The sequence below is a fragment of the Aquarana catesbeiana genome, linkage group LG09 (genome assembly GCF_042186555.1).
Source record: "Aquarana catesbeiana isolate 2022-GZ linkage group LG09, ASM4218655v1, whole genome shotgun sequence".
Lineage (NCBI taxonomy): Eukaryota > Metazoa > Chordata > Amphibia > Anura > Ranidae > Aquarana > Aquarana catesbeiana.
In genome coordinates this window covers 243,526,724-243,539,948 of record NC_133332.1, presented here as the reverse complement: position 1 = coordinate 243,539,948, position 13,225 = coordinate 243,526,724, and the positions used below count along the sequence as shown (strand labels likewise).

Genomic DNA, 13,225 nt, shown 5'->3' with positions numbered 1-13,225 from the left:
AACTGGAGAGATCGGGTTAATGTAAGTTAAAAGGGGGTCTCTAGGAGGCTGCTGCACTACAGAAGGTTTTTCACCTTAATACATAAAATGCATTAAGGTAAACAATATCAAGGGTTTACAACCCCTTTAAGGTTTCTTGGCTTTCGCTTGGCAACTCCCAAGTTTCAGCTCCCTTCATAAATTTTCTATAGGATTAAGGTCTGGAGACTGACTAGGCCACTCAATGACCTTAATGCAAGGAGGGAGGGGGGAGAGGATGGAAGAGAGCACAGAGGACGACAGAAGAGCTGCGAATGACGCAGGCATGTAAAATTGACCACGGTGTCAGGGCTCAGCAACCATGATAAACCGTGGTCAGTATACAGGGGGAGGGCAGAACCAGGCAGGATCAGACAGGTATTTCAGGTGTTACAGGGGGCAGAATTACACAGTGCACGCACTGTGCTGTGTAACATGCTTTAACCTCCCTGGCGGTATGATTATGTCAGATTTTTTCATCTCAAAGCGGTACATTGTTTTGCAAAGAAATTTGGCTTTTTTTATATTGTAGGCCTGTAATTCTTGGGAATAACTCACTTAAATCTGTCCAAAGAGTCTAGTAGACATCCCGGGTATGATAAAATTTGAAACACAAAATCATCAATTATAATATAATAAATAAATATAAATAATTATAAAAAATAATAATATAATAATAATAAAATTTATTTCCCCACGAATCACTATCGCTCAATTCTGCAAGTGTTCTAATTTACTATCACTGTTTTCTAGCTGGTCTAAAATCACTTTTGACGTAAAGGGACACTTTTTGGATGCCATGGACATTCTAAAGTTTCCAGGCAGAAAGAACAGTATATAATATAAAGGTCCATGCAGGGCACTGGACAAAGCACTAGGGACAAAAGGGAGGTGAAATGATTTGATACAGTCAATCTTATAAATTACAGTGTACTGTGTGTGTTATTTTTTTTTTTTTAACTTTTTGAATTTGCCGCCGGGCTCCGCCCCCATGCATCCTGATGCTCGCAGGGAATAAAGCCTGGAACACAGAGCATCGGGCGGAGGATCCGGCGAAGGGAAAACGGCAGGGGGACGCAGGATTCTGGCGACAAGTTAAGTACGCTGTACCAGGATTTTTCAATGCAGTCAGGGTTACCACTAATGGTACTGAAATTTAACCCCGAGACACACTCGGGAATACCTCCAGGAGGGTTAAAGGAGGAGGATGAATATTTTTTTTTCTTTAGGTTAACAAACGCTTTAACGCAACTCGCCTTGTTTGGAGGAAGAAAAATGCTGACTATGACCCTAAGAACACTATCCCTACAGTCAAGCACGGAGGTGGAAACATTTTGCTTGGGGATGAAATACTTATTTTACTCACTGAGCTGCAACTTAATTTCTAGCATTTGTTTTATGTGTTTTTCCCGGATTTTGGTTGATATTCTGTCTCTATCATTTAAAATACACCTATGATAACAATTATAGACCCTTCATTTCTTTGTTAGTGGGAACATTTTACAAAATCTATAGGGGATCAAATAATTAGTTAGTTGCCAGAAACCTGTCAGCTCTGTTTGTGTCTATTTCTTCACTGTGACTTGACAAATGGAGCCGCAGCTTCAGTGGGTTGATCCCCTTTAAAAGCAGATGTCCTTCTCAGTATTATAACAGGTGATATCACTTAGCACATCAGTCTGCAGCTGGGGTGGATTGATCCACCAAATAATGGTGACTGCATGGTGTTCTGTCTCTGACTGTTATGATTTGTGACTCTGTTTGTTTCTGTCCAGCTGGGAAGTTTGGATGTCCTTGTCAACCTTGGAGTGCTTCAGCTCCTCCTTTTACATTCTCCAAAATTTTTAATAAATAGAAATTATTCAGGGATGGTGGAAGCCCCCTATATTGGCCGTAGCATGTTGCAGACCCAGGAACTCAGACCAGAGATCTCACTAATAGAATCTATAAGAAATAGAACAAACTATCAGGTTAAAGTGGAGTTCCACCCAAAAATGGAACTTCCACTTTTTGGATTCCTCCCCCACTCCGGTGTCACATTTGGCACCTTTCAGGGGGGAGGAGGGAGAAGATACCTGTCTAATACAGGTATTTGCTCCCACTTCCTGGCATAGATCACCGCTGCGCTTGCGGTGACCTATGCCACTTCCGGCGCCTCCCCCCAGGTCCCAGAACACAGCAGGGACCTGAGAGGACGCGCAGTGCGACTCGCGCATGAGCAGTAGGGAACCAGGAAGTGAAGCCACACAGCTTAATTTCCTTAACCTCTTACCGAGGATGGTGGCGGCGGCAGCAGCCAAGAGCGGAAGGACGGATCGGCTTCGGCTGCCGACATCGCAGGCTCCCTGGACAGGTAAGTGTCCATATATTAAAAGTCAGTAGCTGCATTATTTGTAGCTGCTGGCTTTTAATATTTTTTTTCAGTGGATCTCCGCTTTAAGTCTCCATCATCTTCTAAACATTAAAACAAAATCTCTGCATGAGCTGACCCCTTAAATGTAACTCCAGCCAAAACATTATTTTTTAGTTTGCATAATTTTAGGTTTTTATTGTTCTTTGTGTCTCCACTGGGGAGATTTTCCCTCAATTCTGGTCTACTGGTGACATGTGGCCCCTAAAGAAGGGAGAAGAAAGCCACCCAATGAAGATACATAAGATGTGACCCTTCCACACATAGGGGTTCATTTACTAAAATTGGAGAGTACAACATCTGGTGCAGCTCTGCATAGAAACCAATCAGCTTCCAGTTTTTTTGTCAAAGCTTAATTGAACAAGCTGATGTTAGAATCTGGCTACCATGCAGAGCTGCACCAAATGTAGCGCTCTCCAGTTTTAGTAAATCTCCCCCAGTATTTTTTTTCGAAAATGACTGGATGTCTTGTGAAAAAAAAAAAGCATGTTATAAAATGTTAGGAATTTTCAGCTGTTAAGCAAAATAAACAATGATAAACCATATTATATATTTTTTTCTGCCCCTCCTGAGATCCGCTAAGTTTTGTGGAATTACAACAATGACTGAACACAATAATATGTCTACTTCATTTAAAGGTATAGAGAACTTGGCAGTGTCTAGTGCAAGGATAGAGGCCATGGGGGAGATCAACTTTTATGGATCAGACCTTTTATGCTTTACAATAATTAGGCTTAACAATTAGTTCTGTACCCTTGCGGCACTGGGTTCAATGATTTAATTCGTAGTAGGGATAGTATGCATAGAATTTTATATGCTACCCATTGTTAGCATGAGTTTCCTTGCATAAAATATGCTGGTAAATTAATCTGTTTTCATCCAAATTATCCTTAATCCCAACTTCACTGCGATAGGGACAATAGACCTTAAGTTCCTTCAGAGTAAGGCTGGCCATGCTTTATACAATTTTATTTTTTATATTTAACAAAACTATATAATATGAGGTCAAACCTAAACGCTTTCAATTTGTGTGCAGTCAGGCAGGCCCTTGCACTACATAGTTGATGGTAAATCTAAAGGAAATTGAATAATACAATTTATATAATGTATGGCCAGCTTAAAGTAGAAGTCCACCCTAACACTAAAATCCCTGCATCTTCAGACATCCAGAATCTAACACTAAAATAAAATTTTGGGTCCAGAAAAAGCACTTAACTTATTTTTCACAAAAAGTGTATAAAGTGGCAATATAGGCACCTAGATACACGCAGCAGTCTCAAATACTCTAGCTTATAGCTCATTCTCTGGATGTTTTTAACCTATCTAGCCCTGTAAACAAGAAATCGGTATACATACCTTTTCTGATGCCGATCCGACCCGATCCCATGCTGAGCTGTCAGCTGCGGCTTCTCTGTGAAGGCGGGTGCAGAGGACGCTGCTAACAACGGAAGCCCCATAGTAACTCTGTGGGTGACGTCACTCCCCATTCATTTCATGGTCGTTGTGGGCTGTGTCTTCTGCGGAGCTTCTGCTGCTGGAGACCGGACCAGATTGGCTTAAAAGTAAGGTATTTATACTGATTTCTTCTTTACAGGGCTAAGGTAGGTTAGTGTTAGATTTTAGAGTTATCCTGGACTTACATTTTAAGGGTCTTCTGTAAATTCTTTTCTCCTCACTACAAAGTACTCTATTTTATTTGTTTTAGGACTGAATCAGCAATAAGTATTTTTAAGTTGTCTTATGCATATAGTTCTGTTTCTCTTGCTCAGGAGTAAAGATCCCCCTTTGGGTTAAAAAAGGTAGTTTGAAGTTCCCCAGCGACCCAGACACCCCGTTGATAATGGTGGGACCTGGAACCGGAGTAGCCCCCTTCCACGCCGCCATTGAAGAAAGTGCAGCTCTTAATAAGACAGGTCTGTGACTGTTCCTTCTGACGAGAGGTACACCAGCAACTCCCTCCTGCTGGGAAAAAAATAAGTGTATCATTTGGGTCTCTTGCAGGCATCTGTCTGTTCTTTGGCTGCAGAGGGAAGAACACGGATTTCTATTTTCATGAAGAGTGGGCAGAGCTGGAGAAGAGAGGGATCCTGACACTATTCACAGCATTCAGTCGTGACCAGGTCAGTGTAGTCCCAGTGAACGGGATTAATGAAGTGTAAATTTCTCTGTAATAAATGTAATTTTTTTTATAGTAAATAACAAGACTACTAATATTACAGCATTACAGTTATTTCACTCAGTCATCTTCTATTTCTACCAGACATCTCCATTTGTCTGCAAAAATTCTCATTGTCAGCTGGAAGTTTTGCTTTAGATAAACAGTTTTTTTTTTCTTTTCCTATGTGGTCTGTTGTGATTATATGTCTCTGACACAAGTTCTTTTTCACTGGTATGGAACTGCTTAATGCCCCCTCTCCTGCTGTCCTATTGTGGAGATTTCTCTACTCTTCCTTTCCTGGTGTGTCTATGCCCAGGCTTTGGACTTTAGTGTCTACACATCCTTAAAACAAGCCCTCATTCACCTGGGTAGCTATATAGCTTTGTCCCGTTCAACTATGGGGCTGCGAGAACAAGCATTCCTGCTTGCGATTTTAAAAGCACCATTTACACTTGTTTATGTGTAATGTGCATAGGGCAGGCCATTCACTTCAACGGGCTATCCTATGCGCCTTTGTCACCCAAAAGAAACTCCTGCTTCTTTTTGGGTGACAAGCTGATCGCGATTTGTTTTGCTGCGTGATTCTGTCATCTGACAAGCGCAGCTGAAAGTGGTTGTAACACTTAAAAAAAAACATGCTCCTGTCCCTTTGAGGCACGAGATATAGTCCTGTGCTTTTGCCATGTCAATTGTCCCTTTCTATGTTCTACAATACTTGGTTGATCCTGCTCGTTCCTGTGTTCCACTGTGTGTACTGACCACGGTTATCATGGCTGCTGATCCCTGATAGAGTGGTCAGATTATGTCCCTTCATTATCCAGTTATCTCCTCAGCGTCTCTGCATTTTCCCCTCTCCCCTTCCTTCTGTCCCTGTCATTTCTGTAGTCTGTGAGAACTGTGAAGCTGATCTCTTCCCCACCCCTCCCCTCCCCTCCTGCCTTGAATGGGTATTCTGCTGCAGCTGCTTCTCCTCTTGGGTAAAGTGTAAATTAACATCTATTATAAACTTTTATCCTCTCTGTTTGAGGAACATATTAAGTACAGTGCGTGTTTTTTTTTTTTAATTATAAAGCTAAATACCTTATTTTCCCAGCTCTGCTGTGTGGTCGCATGTCCTCCCTCTGCTAGCTTGCATATGTCAGAGGCGAATCTCATCCCCTCACTGTACTCTGTAGATCGAGAAGGAGGGCAGAGGGAGGATATGTGACCACACAGCAGTGCTGGGCAAAGGAGGTATTTAGCTCCTGCCATGATTCCAAATCGCCTAATGTGAACAGGGCCTAAGCATTTTGGAATCATTCATCTTCAAAATTCACAAAAGAAACAACACCCTTTATTTTTCTGGCAGAAGGGACTTGGCTGTCCTCCAACCCTCTCATGTAAATACATAGCAGGAGCTGTAAGCTATTACAAATTAACTGAAACCTGATTTCAGCATCTCTTTTGTGATCGTTGAGAATGAATTACTTCACAGTACATGCAGCAAGTGTTCTTTTACTGCGTGCTATGAATATGTAAATCATTTATTGTTGCACAGTCTGGGCACAGGTGCACTTTAAGGGGTAATTGGCTGTACTTTTTGTACCGGAGGGCAGCCATTTTTGCATGTTAACTATGCAGGCTCTGCCTCCTGCTTGAGTGCAGGAGAATGGCTGCACTTTATGGCTTCTTTTGATAATGTGTCGCTGATACATTGAAAAGGATAGCTGTGAGTGCTTAATACAGTTTCTTCTGTTTTGGTCAGCATTATTTATTACCACAACGGCGGGGGGGGGGTCGTGTGTGTGTAAAATGTGCTAATCTCTTAAATTTGTCCAGTGTCCTGCATTTTTGTTACTTGGTTTCCCAATTTATTCACACAGGAGGATAAGATCTACGTTCAGCATCGAATTAAGGAAAATGCAGCGTTTGTTTGGGACCTGATCAATATAAAACAAGCCTACTTCTACCTCGCTGGGTGAGAATTTTAAATCTGCAGTTATTGTTAAAAGAAAAAATGTCAGCTTTTGTTCATCTTTATTTTCTTTAACCACTTCAGTTCCGGAAGGTTTTACCCCCTTCATGACCAGGCCATTTTTTGCGATACGGCATTGCGTTGCTTTAACTGACAATTGCGCGGTCGTGCCACACTGTAACCAAATAAAATTTACGTCCTTTTTTGTCCACAAATAGAGCTTTCTTTTTGAGGTATTTAATCACCTCTATGGATTTTTTTTTTTTTTTTTTTTTTTTTTTTTTTGTGATATAAACAAAAAAAAAAAAAAAAAAACAATTTTGAAAAAAAAAATAAAAAATTCTGCTATAAAACATTCCCAATAAGAAAAAATTAAAAAATCACATTTCTTCATTAACTTATGCCAATTTGTATTCTGCTACATATTTTTGGTAAAAAAAAATCCCAATAAGTGTATATTGATTGTAGCTACTATAACTTTTGCGCAAACCAAACTATGGGATAGATTTATGGACTTTTTATTTTTATTATTGTTTTTACTAGTAATGGCAGGGCTCAGCGATTTTTAGCGGGACTGCGACATTGCAGCGGACAAATCTGACACTAAGTGACACTTTGTGGGGATCAGTGACACCAATACAGTGAAAAAAAATGCACTGTCACTGTATAAATGACAATGGCAGGGAAGGGGGTTAACACCAGGGGCGATTAAAGAGTTAAGTGTGCTCCTAGGGAGTGCTTTCTAACTGGGGGGTAGTGGATGTACTGGAGAAAAAGAGATCCTTGTTTCAGCTAAGCTGAAGCTAAGCTGAAACACAAAATCTCTCTTTTACTCCCTGACAGAACAGTGGTCTGCCTTGTTTACATAGGCAGACCGCTGTTCTGCCTTTCCTCCGTATGATTGGTGCGATGGCCGCTGAACTCCGCTGATTGGCTCCCTCTGTGTCCAATCACAGTGGGTGCGTGCTCGCCCCCTAGCTCGCATGCACAAAATCATGTACAGAAGCGTGATTTCGCGCAGCCGGGCCACCCTGCCACAGCATATATTAACTGGTTCACGACCAGCCGCTGCAGTTATACTGCGGTAGGTTGGCTCCCTTGGGTGAGCCGTCGTAGCTGTACGTCAGCTCTTTAAGACACTGTAGGAGGTGTGTCCCCAGAGCCGTTGCTTGTCCCCGGCGGGCACGTTGCCCCCCTGGCACCCGCGATCGCTCGTGGCTGCGTCTTAAAGAGCTGACGTACAGCTACGATGGCTCACCCAAGGGAGCCAACCTACCGCAGTATAACTGCAGCGGCTGGTTGCGAACCAGTTAATATATGCTGCGGCAGGGTGGCCCGGCTGCGCAAAATCACCCACCTGTACGTGATTTTGTGCATGCGAGCTAGGGGGCGAGCGCGCACCCACTGTGATTGGACACAGAGGGAGCCAATCAGCGGAGTTCAGCGGCCATCGCAGGTGCGTGATTTTGCGCAGCCGGGCCACCCTGCCGCAGCATATATTAACTGGTTCCCAACCAGCCGCTGCAGTTATACTGCGGTAGGTTGGCTCCCTTGGGTGAGCCGTCATAGCTGTATGTCAGCTCTTTAAGACGCTGTAGGAGGCGCGTGCCTGGAGCGTGTCCCCAGAGCCGATGCTTGTCCCCGGCGGGCACGTTGCCCCCCTGGCACCCGCGATCGCTTGTGACAGCAAGAACCGGGATCTGTGTGTTTAAACACACAAATCCCGGTTCTCTCAGGGGAGAGGAGACAGATTGTGTGGTCATACTAAATATGAACATTGATCAGTCTCCTCTCCTAGTCAGTCCCATCCCCCCACAGTTAGAACACACCTAGGGAACATAGTTAATACCTTGATCGCCCCCTAGTGTTAACCCCTTCCCTGCCAATGACATCTATACAGTAATCAGTGCATTTTTATAGCACTGATAGCTGTATAAATGTCACCGGTCCCAAAAAATGTGTCAAAAGTGTCCTGATTTGTCCGCCGCAATATCGCAGTCCTGATAAAAATCGCTGATCACCGCCATTACTAGTAAAGAAAAAATAATAACAATAAAAATGCTATAAATCTATCCCCTATTTTGTAGACACTATAACTTTTGCACAAACCAATCAATATACGCTTATTGTGATTTTTTTTTTTTTTTTTTTTCTTTTTACCAAAAATATGTAGAAGAATATATATCGGCCTAAACTGAGGAAAAAAATTGTTTGTTTTTTTTTTTTAAATGTGGGATATTTATTATAGCAAGTAAAAGATATTGTGTTTTTTTTTTTTTCAAAATTGTCGCTTTTCTTTTGTTTATAGTGCAAAAAATAAAAACCGCAGCGGTGATCAAATACCACCAAAAGAAAGCTCTACTTGTGGGAAAAAAAAGGACGTAAATTTAGTTTGGGTATAGCGTCTCCCGACCGTGCAATTGTCAGTTAAAGCAACGCAGTGCCGTATCGCAAAAAATGGCCTGATCAGGAAGGGGGTAAATTATCCTGGGGCTGAAGTGGTTAAAGAAACCCTGTCCCCAAATTAAGTCCAAAAAAATCTTCCCTTAAGAATAAATGTGCATCTAACATTGTATGCATTTTATTTGCCTTAAAAGTCTCCCTTGTGTAGACATCCAAAACCTCTGAAGCTACTGCTGGATGCTGCCATCTTGGGTGTGATGTCATCAGCCCCACCAGAGTCCGGGTCTTTATTTCTTCTTTTTGCTCCTTCCCCGGCAGCTACATAAAGGATTATGTATGGAGGTGAGGGCTGAAGAAGCTGGGCCAGCACAGAGAGTAATTAGATACTCTCAGAAGCGGGGAGGGCTATAACAGGCAAGAAAGGAGGGGCTGTGCTAGGAAAATGTACTCTTTCTGGAGACTTCAATTTTTCTAGTACGTTCAAAGGCACATTACAAGTTAATAAAACATTTTTGTAAAGGGAAAACCTAAAAACAAAATAATTGATTCTTTCGTTATTTTACCTACTTGGTGACAGGGTCTCTTTAAGCTTATGTTTAAAAACATTTGAAGATTTTTTTTTTTTTTTTTAATGAAAACAAAATCTCATATTTACAGCACAAGTCACACAAATATTCCTTTTTTTTTGGCAAAACAAGTCTGTCCATGACTGGATTTTAAATATCTAAGCAGCTCCAGTGTTCCTAGTCCTCCCCCCTTAAAGTCCTCATCCTGTTGTATTCTCTCTAATGTAAAATAAGTGGGAATCCAGCAGATGGGCAGGACTTTGAGCCCTGAGTCCCCCTTCACCTGAGACCTGTAACAAATTAGACTGAAAAAAAACTGAAATGTTGGTTCTGAGCAGATTGCTGTCTTATAGAATTGTATTATGTTTTGTGTGTTTTTTTACTAGGAAAAAATATAGGGTACCTTATTAACAGATAATAAACAAAGTTAAAAATATACCATATACAGTGGTACCTTGGATTACAAGCATAATTCGTTCCAGAAGAATGCTTTTAATCCAAAGCACTCGTATATCAAAGCAAGTTGCCCCATAGAAGTCAATGGAAACTCAGATAATTAGTTCCACAGTGACTTCTATTGCATGCTGTACCACATGTGGCCAGAGGTGGGGGGGCGCCAGGGGCACTCAGAAACCGATCGGAGCCGCTTGGATGCACTTGGAAACTCTCGGGAAAGTGTTCGGATCGGCTCCGAGTGTCTCTAGCGCCCCCGCACCTCTGGCCATATGCGGTACTGCACACCGCAGAGGCTTGAAACCTGCTCGTTTTGCGAAACAACGCTCACAAACCGAGTCAGAATTTTTAAAAAATAATAGCTCGTATTGCGAAATGCTTGTTAACCGCGTTACTCGCAATCCGAGGTATTACTGTACATCTTATTCATGTCACAAAATTATCCCTAAACAAAAAAGCTTTGCTTATAAAAAATACCTTATACTAGCTGGACCATCCCTCATAAATGTACTGTTCAGACTATCAGCGTCATCTTAGAACGTGCTACAAGCCCAAAGTACCTCTATATGACGGATGCATAAACAGTACATCAAATCTCCTAGGCTCACAAATAATTATCTAACCTTATTATTTGTTAATAAGATACAGTTTATGCACAAGCAGCGGTTCGAAGTCCAAGATATATTTTTTCCAAATTTATATTGTATGCAAGATACTGAATCACTGTGAGCGTATTTGTAATTAAAGTGAATTCCAGGCTAGAACTAACAAAGCATAAAACTGCTCCCACCCTTTCTAACACCTATACTAACTACCTTGTAAAAGGAAGATGCTTATACTCATCTATTCTCAGGGCGCTCCGGTCTAGTCACATGATTGGCTCCCAGCGGCCGGCATCAGGGGAGAGGAGGGCCTGCCAACAACGGATGCCCCATAGTAAGTCTATGGGGGACATCATCGCCCAGGTATTTCATCTGTTGTTGGTGCTTTCTTCCCTGATGCTGGGGGGGGAGTAATCATGTGGCCGGGTGGGATTGCTCTGAGAATAAGTATAGGCATCTTCACTCTACAGGGTGCTTAGGATAGGAGTTAGAAGCAGGGTTAGAGCAGTTATAGGTTTTCAGCTTAGTTTTAGCCTTAAATTTAACTTTAAATAATTGAAGATAATAGTATATTTTGACTTATTCAAATAGATTTGTTCACAATTGGAGAAAGGCAGTATGTTTAGGTGTTTTTATAATAATCATTTATCTATCCTGCAGAAATGCTAAATCAATGCCAACACAAGTGACTGATGCCCTAAAAGAGGTCTTCCAGAAGGAAGGGACCATGTCCTCTGAGGAGGCTGAACAGTATCTGATCATGTTGGAGAAAAGTGGCCGCTACCAGGCAGAGACTTGGTCCTAGAGCACGAACGTCTTCCTGCATCCTCACAAGAGCTCTGAGATCTTTTACCTCGTATCAACCCGGAAACACTGGACAGGGAATGGACATAGTGAAGTCAATCAAGGAAACTTTTTGTCTTATCCTCGAGTCATCCACTGCAGGTTCAACATTGTGGCCTTAGAGTGATAGTTAATTTATTGATAGACACTAAGAGGCTCAATCATCAGCTGGCTTCTTTTATCTCTCTTGGGCTCCAGCAGTGAGATCCCGCTCACCTCAACTTGAAGCCCCATACTTACCCTTAGTAACTATAGCATGCCAATCTTCTGGAAAGGCTTTGCACAAGAGTGTGTGTCTATGGGAATTTAAGCCAAAACAGGAAGGTCAGGTACAGGTGTTGGCTCACAATCAATGTTAGTCAGGGCTCTGTACAGGCCATTTCAAGTTGCCCCGCTCCAGACTTGTCAAACCATGTTTTTATGGCGCTGGCTTTGTGCAGAAGTGACAAATTTGTACTGAAATAGAAAAGGTCTTTCCTCCAAAGTGGTACAAAGTACCCTTCACTGGAAACAGCTGAACTCAAATATTTGGATTTGAAATAGGATATCCAACATGCTGATATAGGTGTTCTGGTCAGGTGTCCACACGCTTTTAGCCATTTTTTACTTGTTTCAGAGAACAGGATTGCTACTTATACTTGCTACTTATCTGGGATAGACATACTGGTTGGGGTCCTGCCCTTATTTTGGGTAAATGAAGCAAAATGAGATAATGGTCCCAGGTTTGCTCCGTTAAAGTCAAGGCAGCAACAGAAGTTGCATTTCTGCACTGCATTTTAGCACTGACATATTCCTTTAAAACAAGGTCAATTACTGCACTGCAGATTTAAATCTTATGATGATGAAATTAAAAAAAATGATTTATTGTTATCCTTATGTTATTGAATTCCATATTTTATTATCGTAATCTCCTGCTTCTTACTAAGGTTCCATTGTTATCTTTCACAAAGCTCAGGGGGCTAATCAGATGGATAATGTATATTACTTGAAGTTAACTATATGCCTGTGGGCTGAACAAAAGAAAAATAGATGGAACGGATTCCTTCATTCACTGCTCTGCACCGCTGGTGACTGTCAGAATACCCAAGCATTTGCTGCATTTTATTGGATGCAGTCGCTAGGCCGCCAAAAATGTTCTATCCAGCCACTTCAATTTTTCATTCGAAGGATGTGGTGTTCCAAGGTGGCATCAGGGCCACACACTGAGTACATTTTGATCAGTTCCTCATGAACCGGCTGAAATTCGCAGTTTATGGAAAGCTTTAGCAATGGATGTTAAATGTTTTTCAAAAATGTACATATGCATAGGGGCAGCCATTTTTTTTCTATTAGATAAAATATGTCTGCTCACCTCGATGTTGCTAGGTGGTGATTGTGCTTCACTGCTCCTTCCTTTTGGTGCAACTGCATGGGTCAGGTGTGACCTGGCAGAAAACAACAGACTACCTGATCTTATCTCAGCGGCCATTAGGCAGGGATGCTAAACACACCGTGATGTAAAGGTGACCACTAAAGTAAACACTTGTAAATTTGAATAAAATATAATTAAAAATATGGCATAAAAATGCTGAGATTCTGGTTTGGTTTCTGCCCACATTTGTGTGTTCCTGCTCCTCCTGTTACATTCTCTATAAAATACCGTAAATACAAAATTCAACATTAATAATGGGAGTGCATCATAATGGTGGCAGCGGATGTGCAGTTGCAGAAAGACTAATAAATGTACCAGTGTTCCCCAATCTAACCACAAGAGACCAGGTTGTGCAAATCCTTCCTGTCTTTGCAGAAGCCACATCCCTTTACAAGGCATTCATTTTG

The 13,225-nt window shown here is 41.8% G+C and overlaps 1 protein-coding gene across 1 annotated transcript in view; it reads left to right on the top strand.

Annotated features, from left to right (window-relative positions):
• NDOR1 (NADPH dependent diflavin oxidoreductase 1) overlaps positions 1-12,972 on the top strand; it is a gene marked incomplete at its 5' end in the record, with an annotated part of 31,990 nt that extends 19,018 nt beyond the window's left edge. Inside the window, 4 exon segments of the mRNA XM_073600068.1 lie at positions 4,198-4,341; positions 4,430-4,548; positions 6,449-6,543; positions 11,225-12,972. Coding sequence (XP_073456169.1) covers positions 4,198-4,341; positions 4,430-4,548; positions 6,449-6,543; positions 11,225-11,369 — 503 coding nt within the window.
• Between the last annotated feature and the right edge of the window lie 253 nt (positions 12,973-13,225).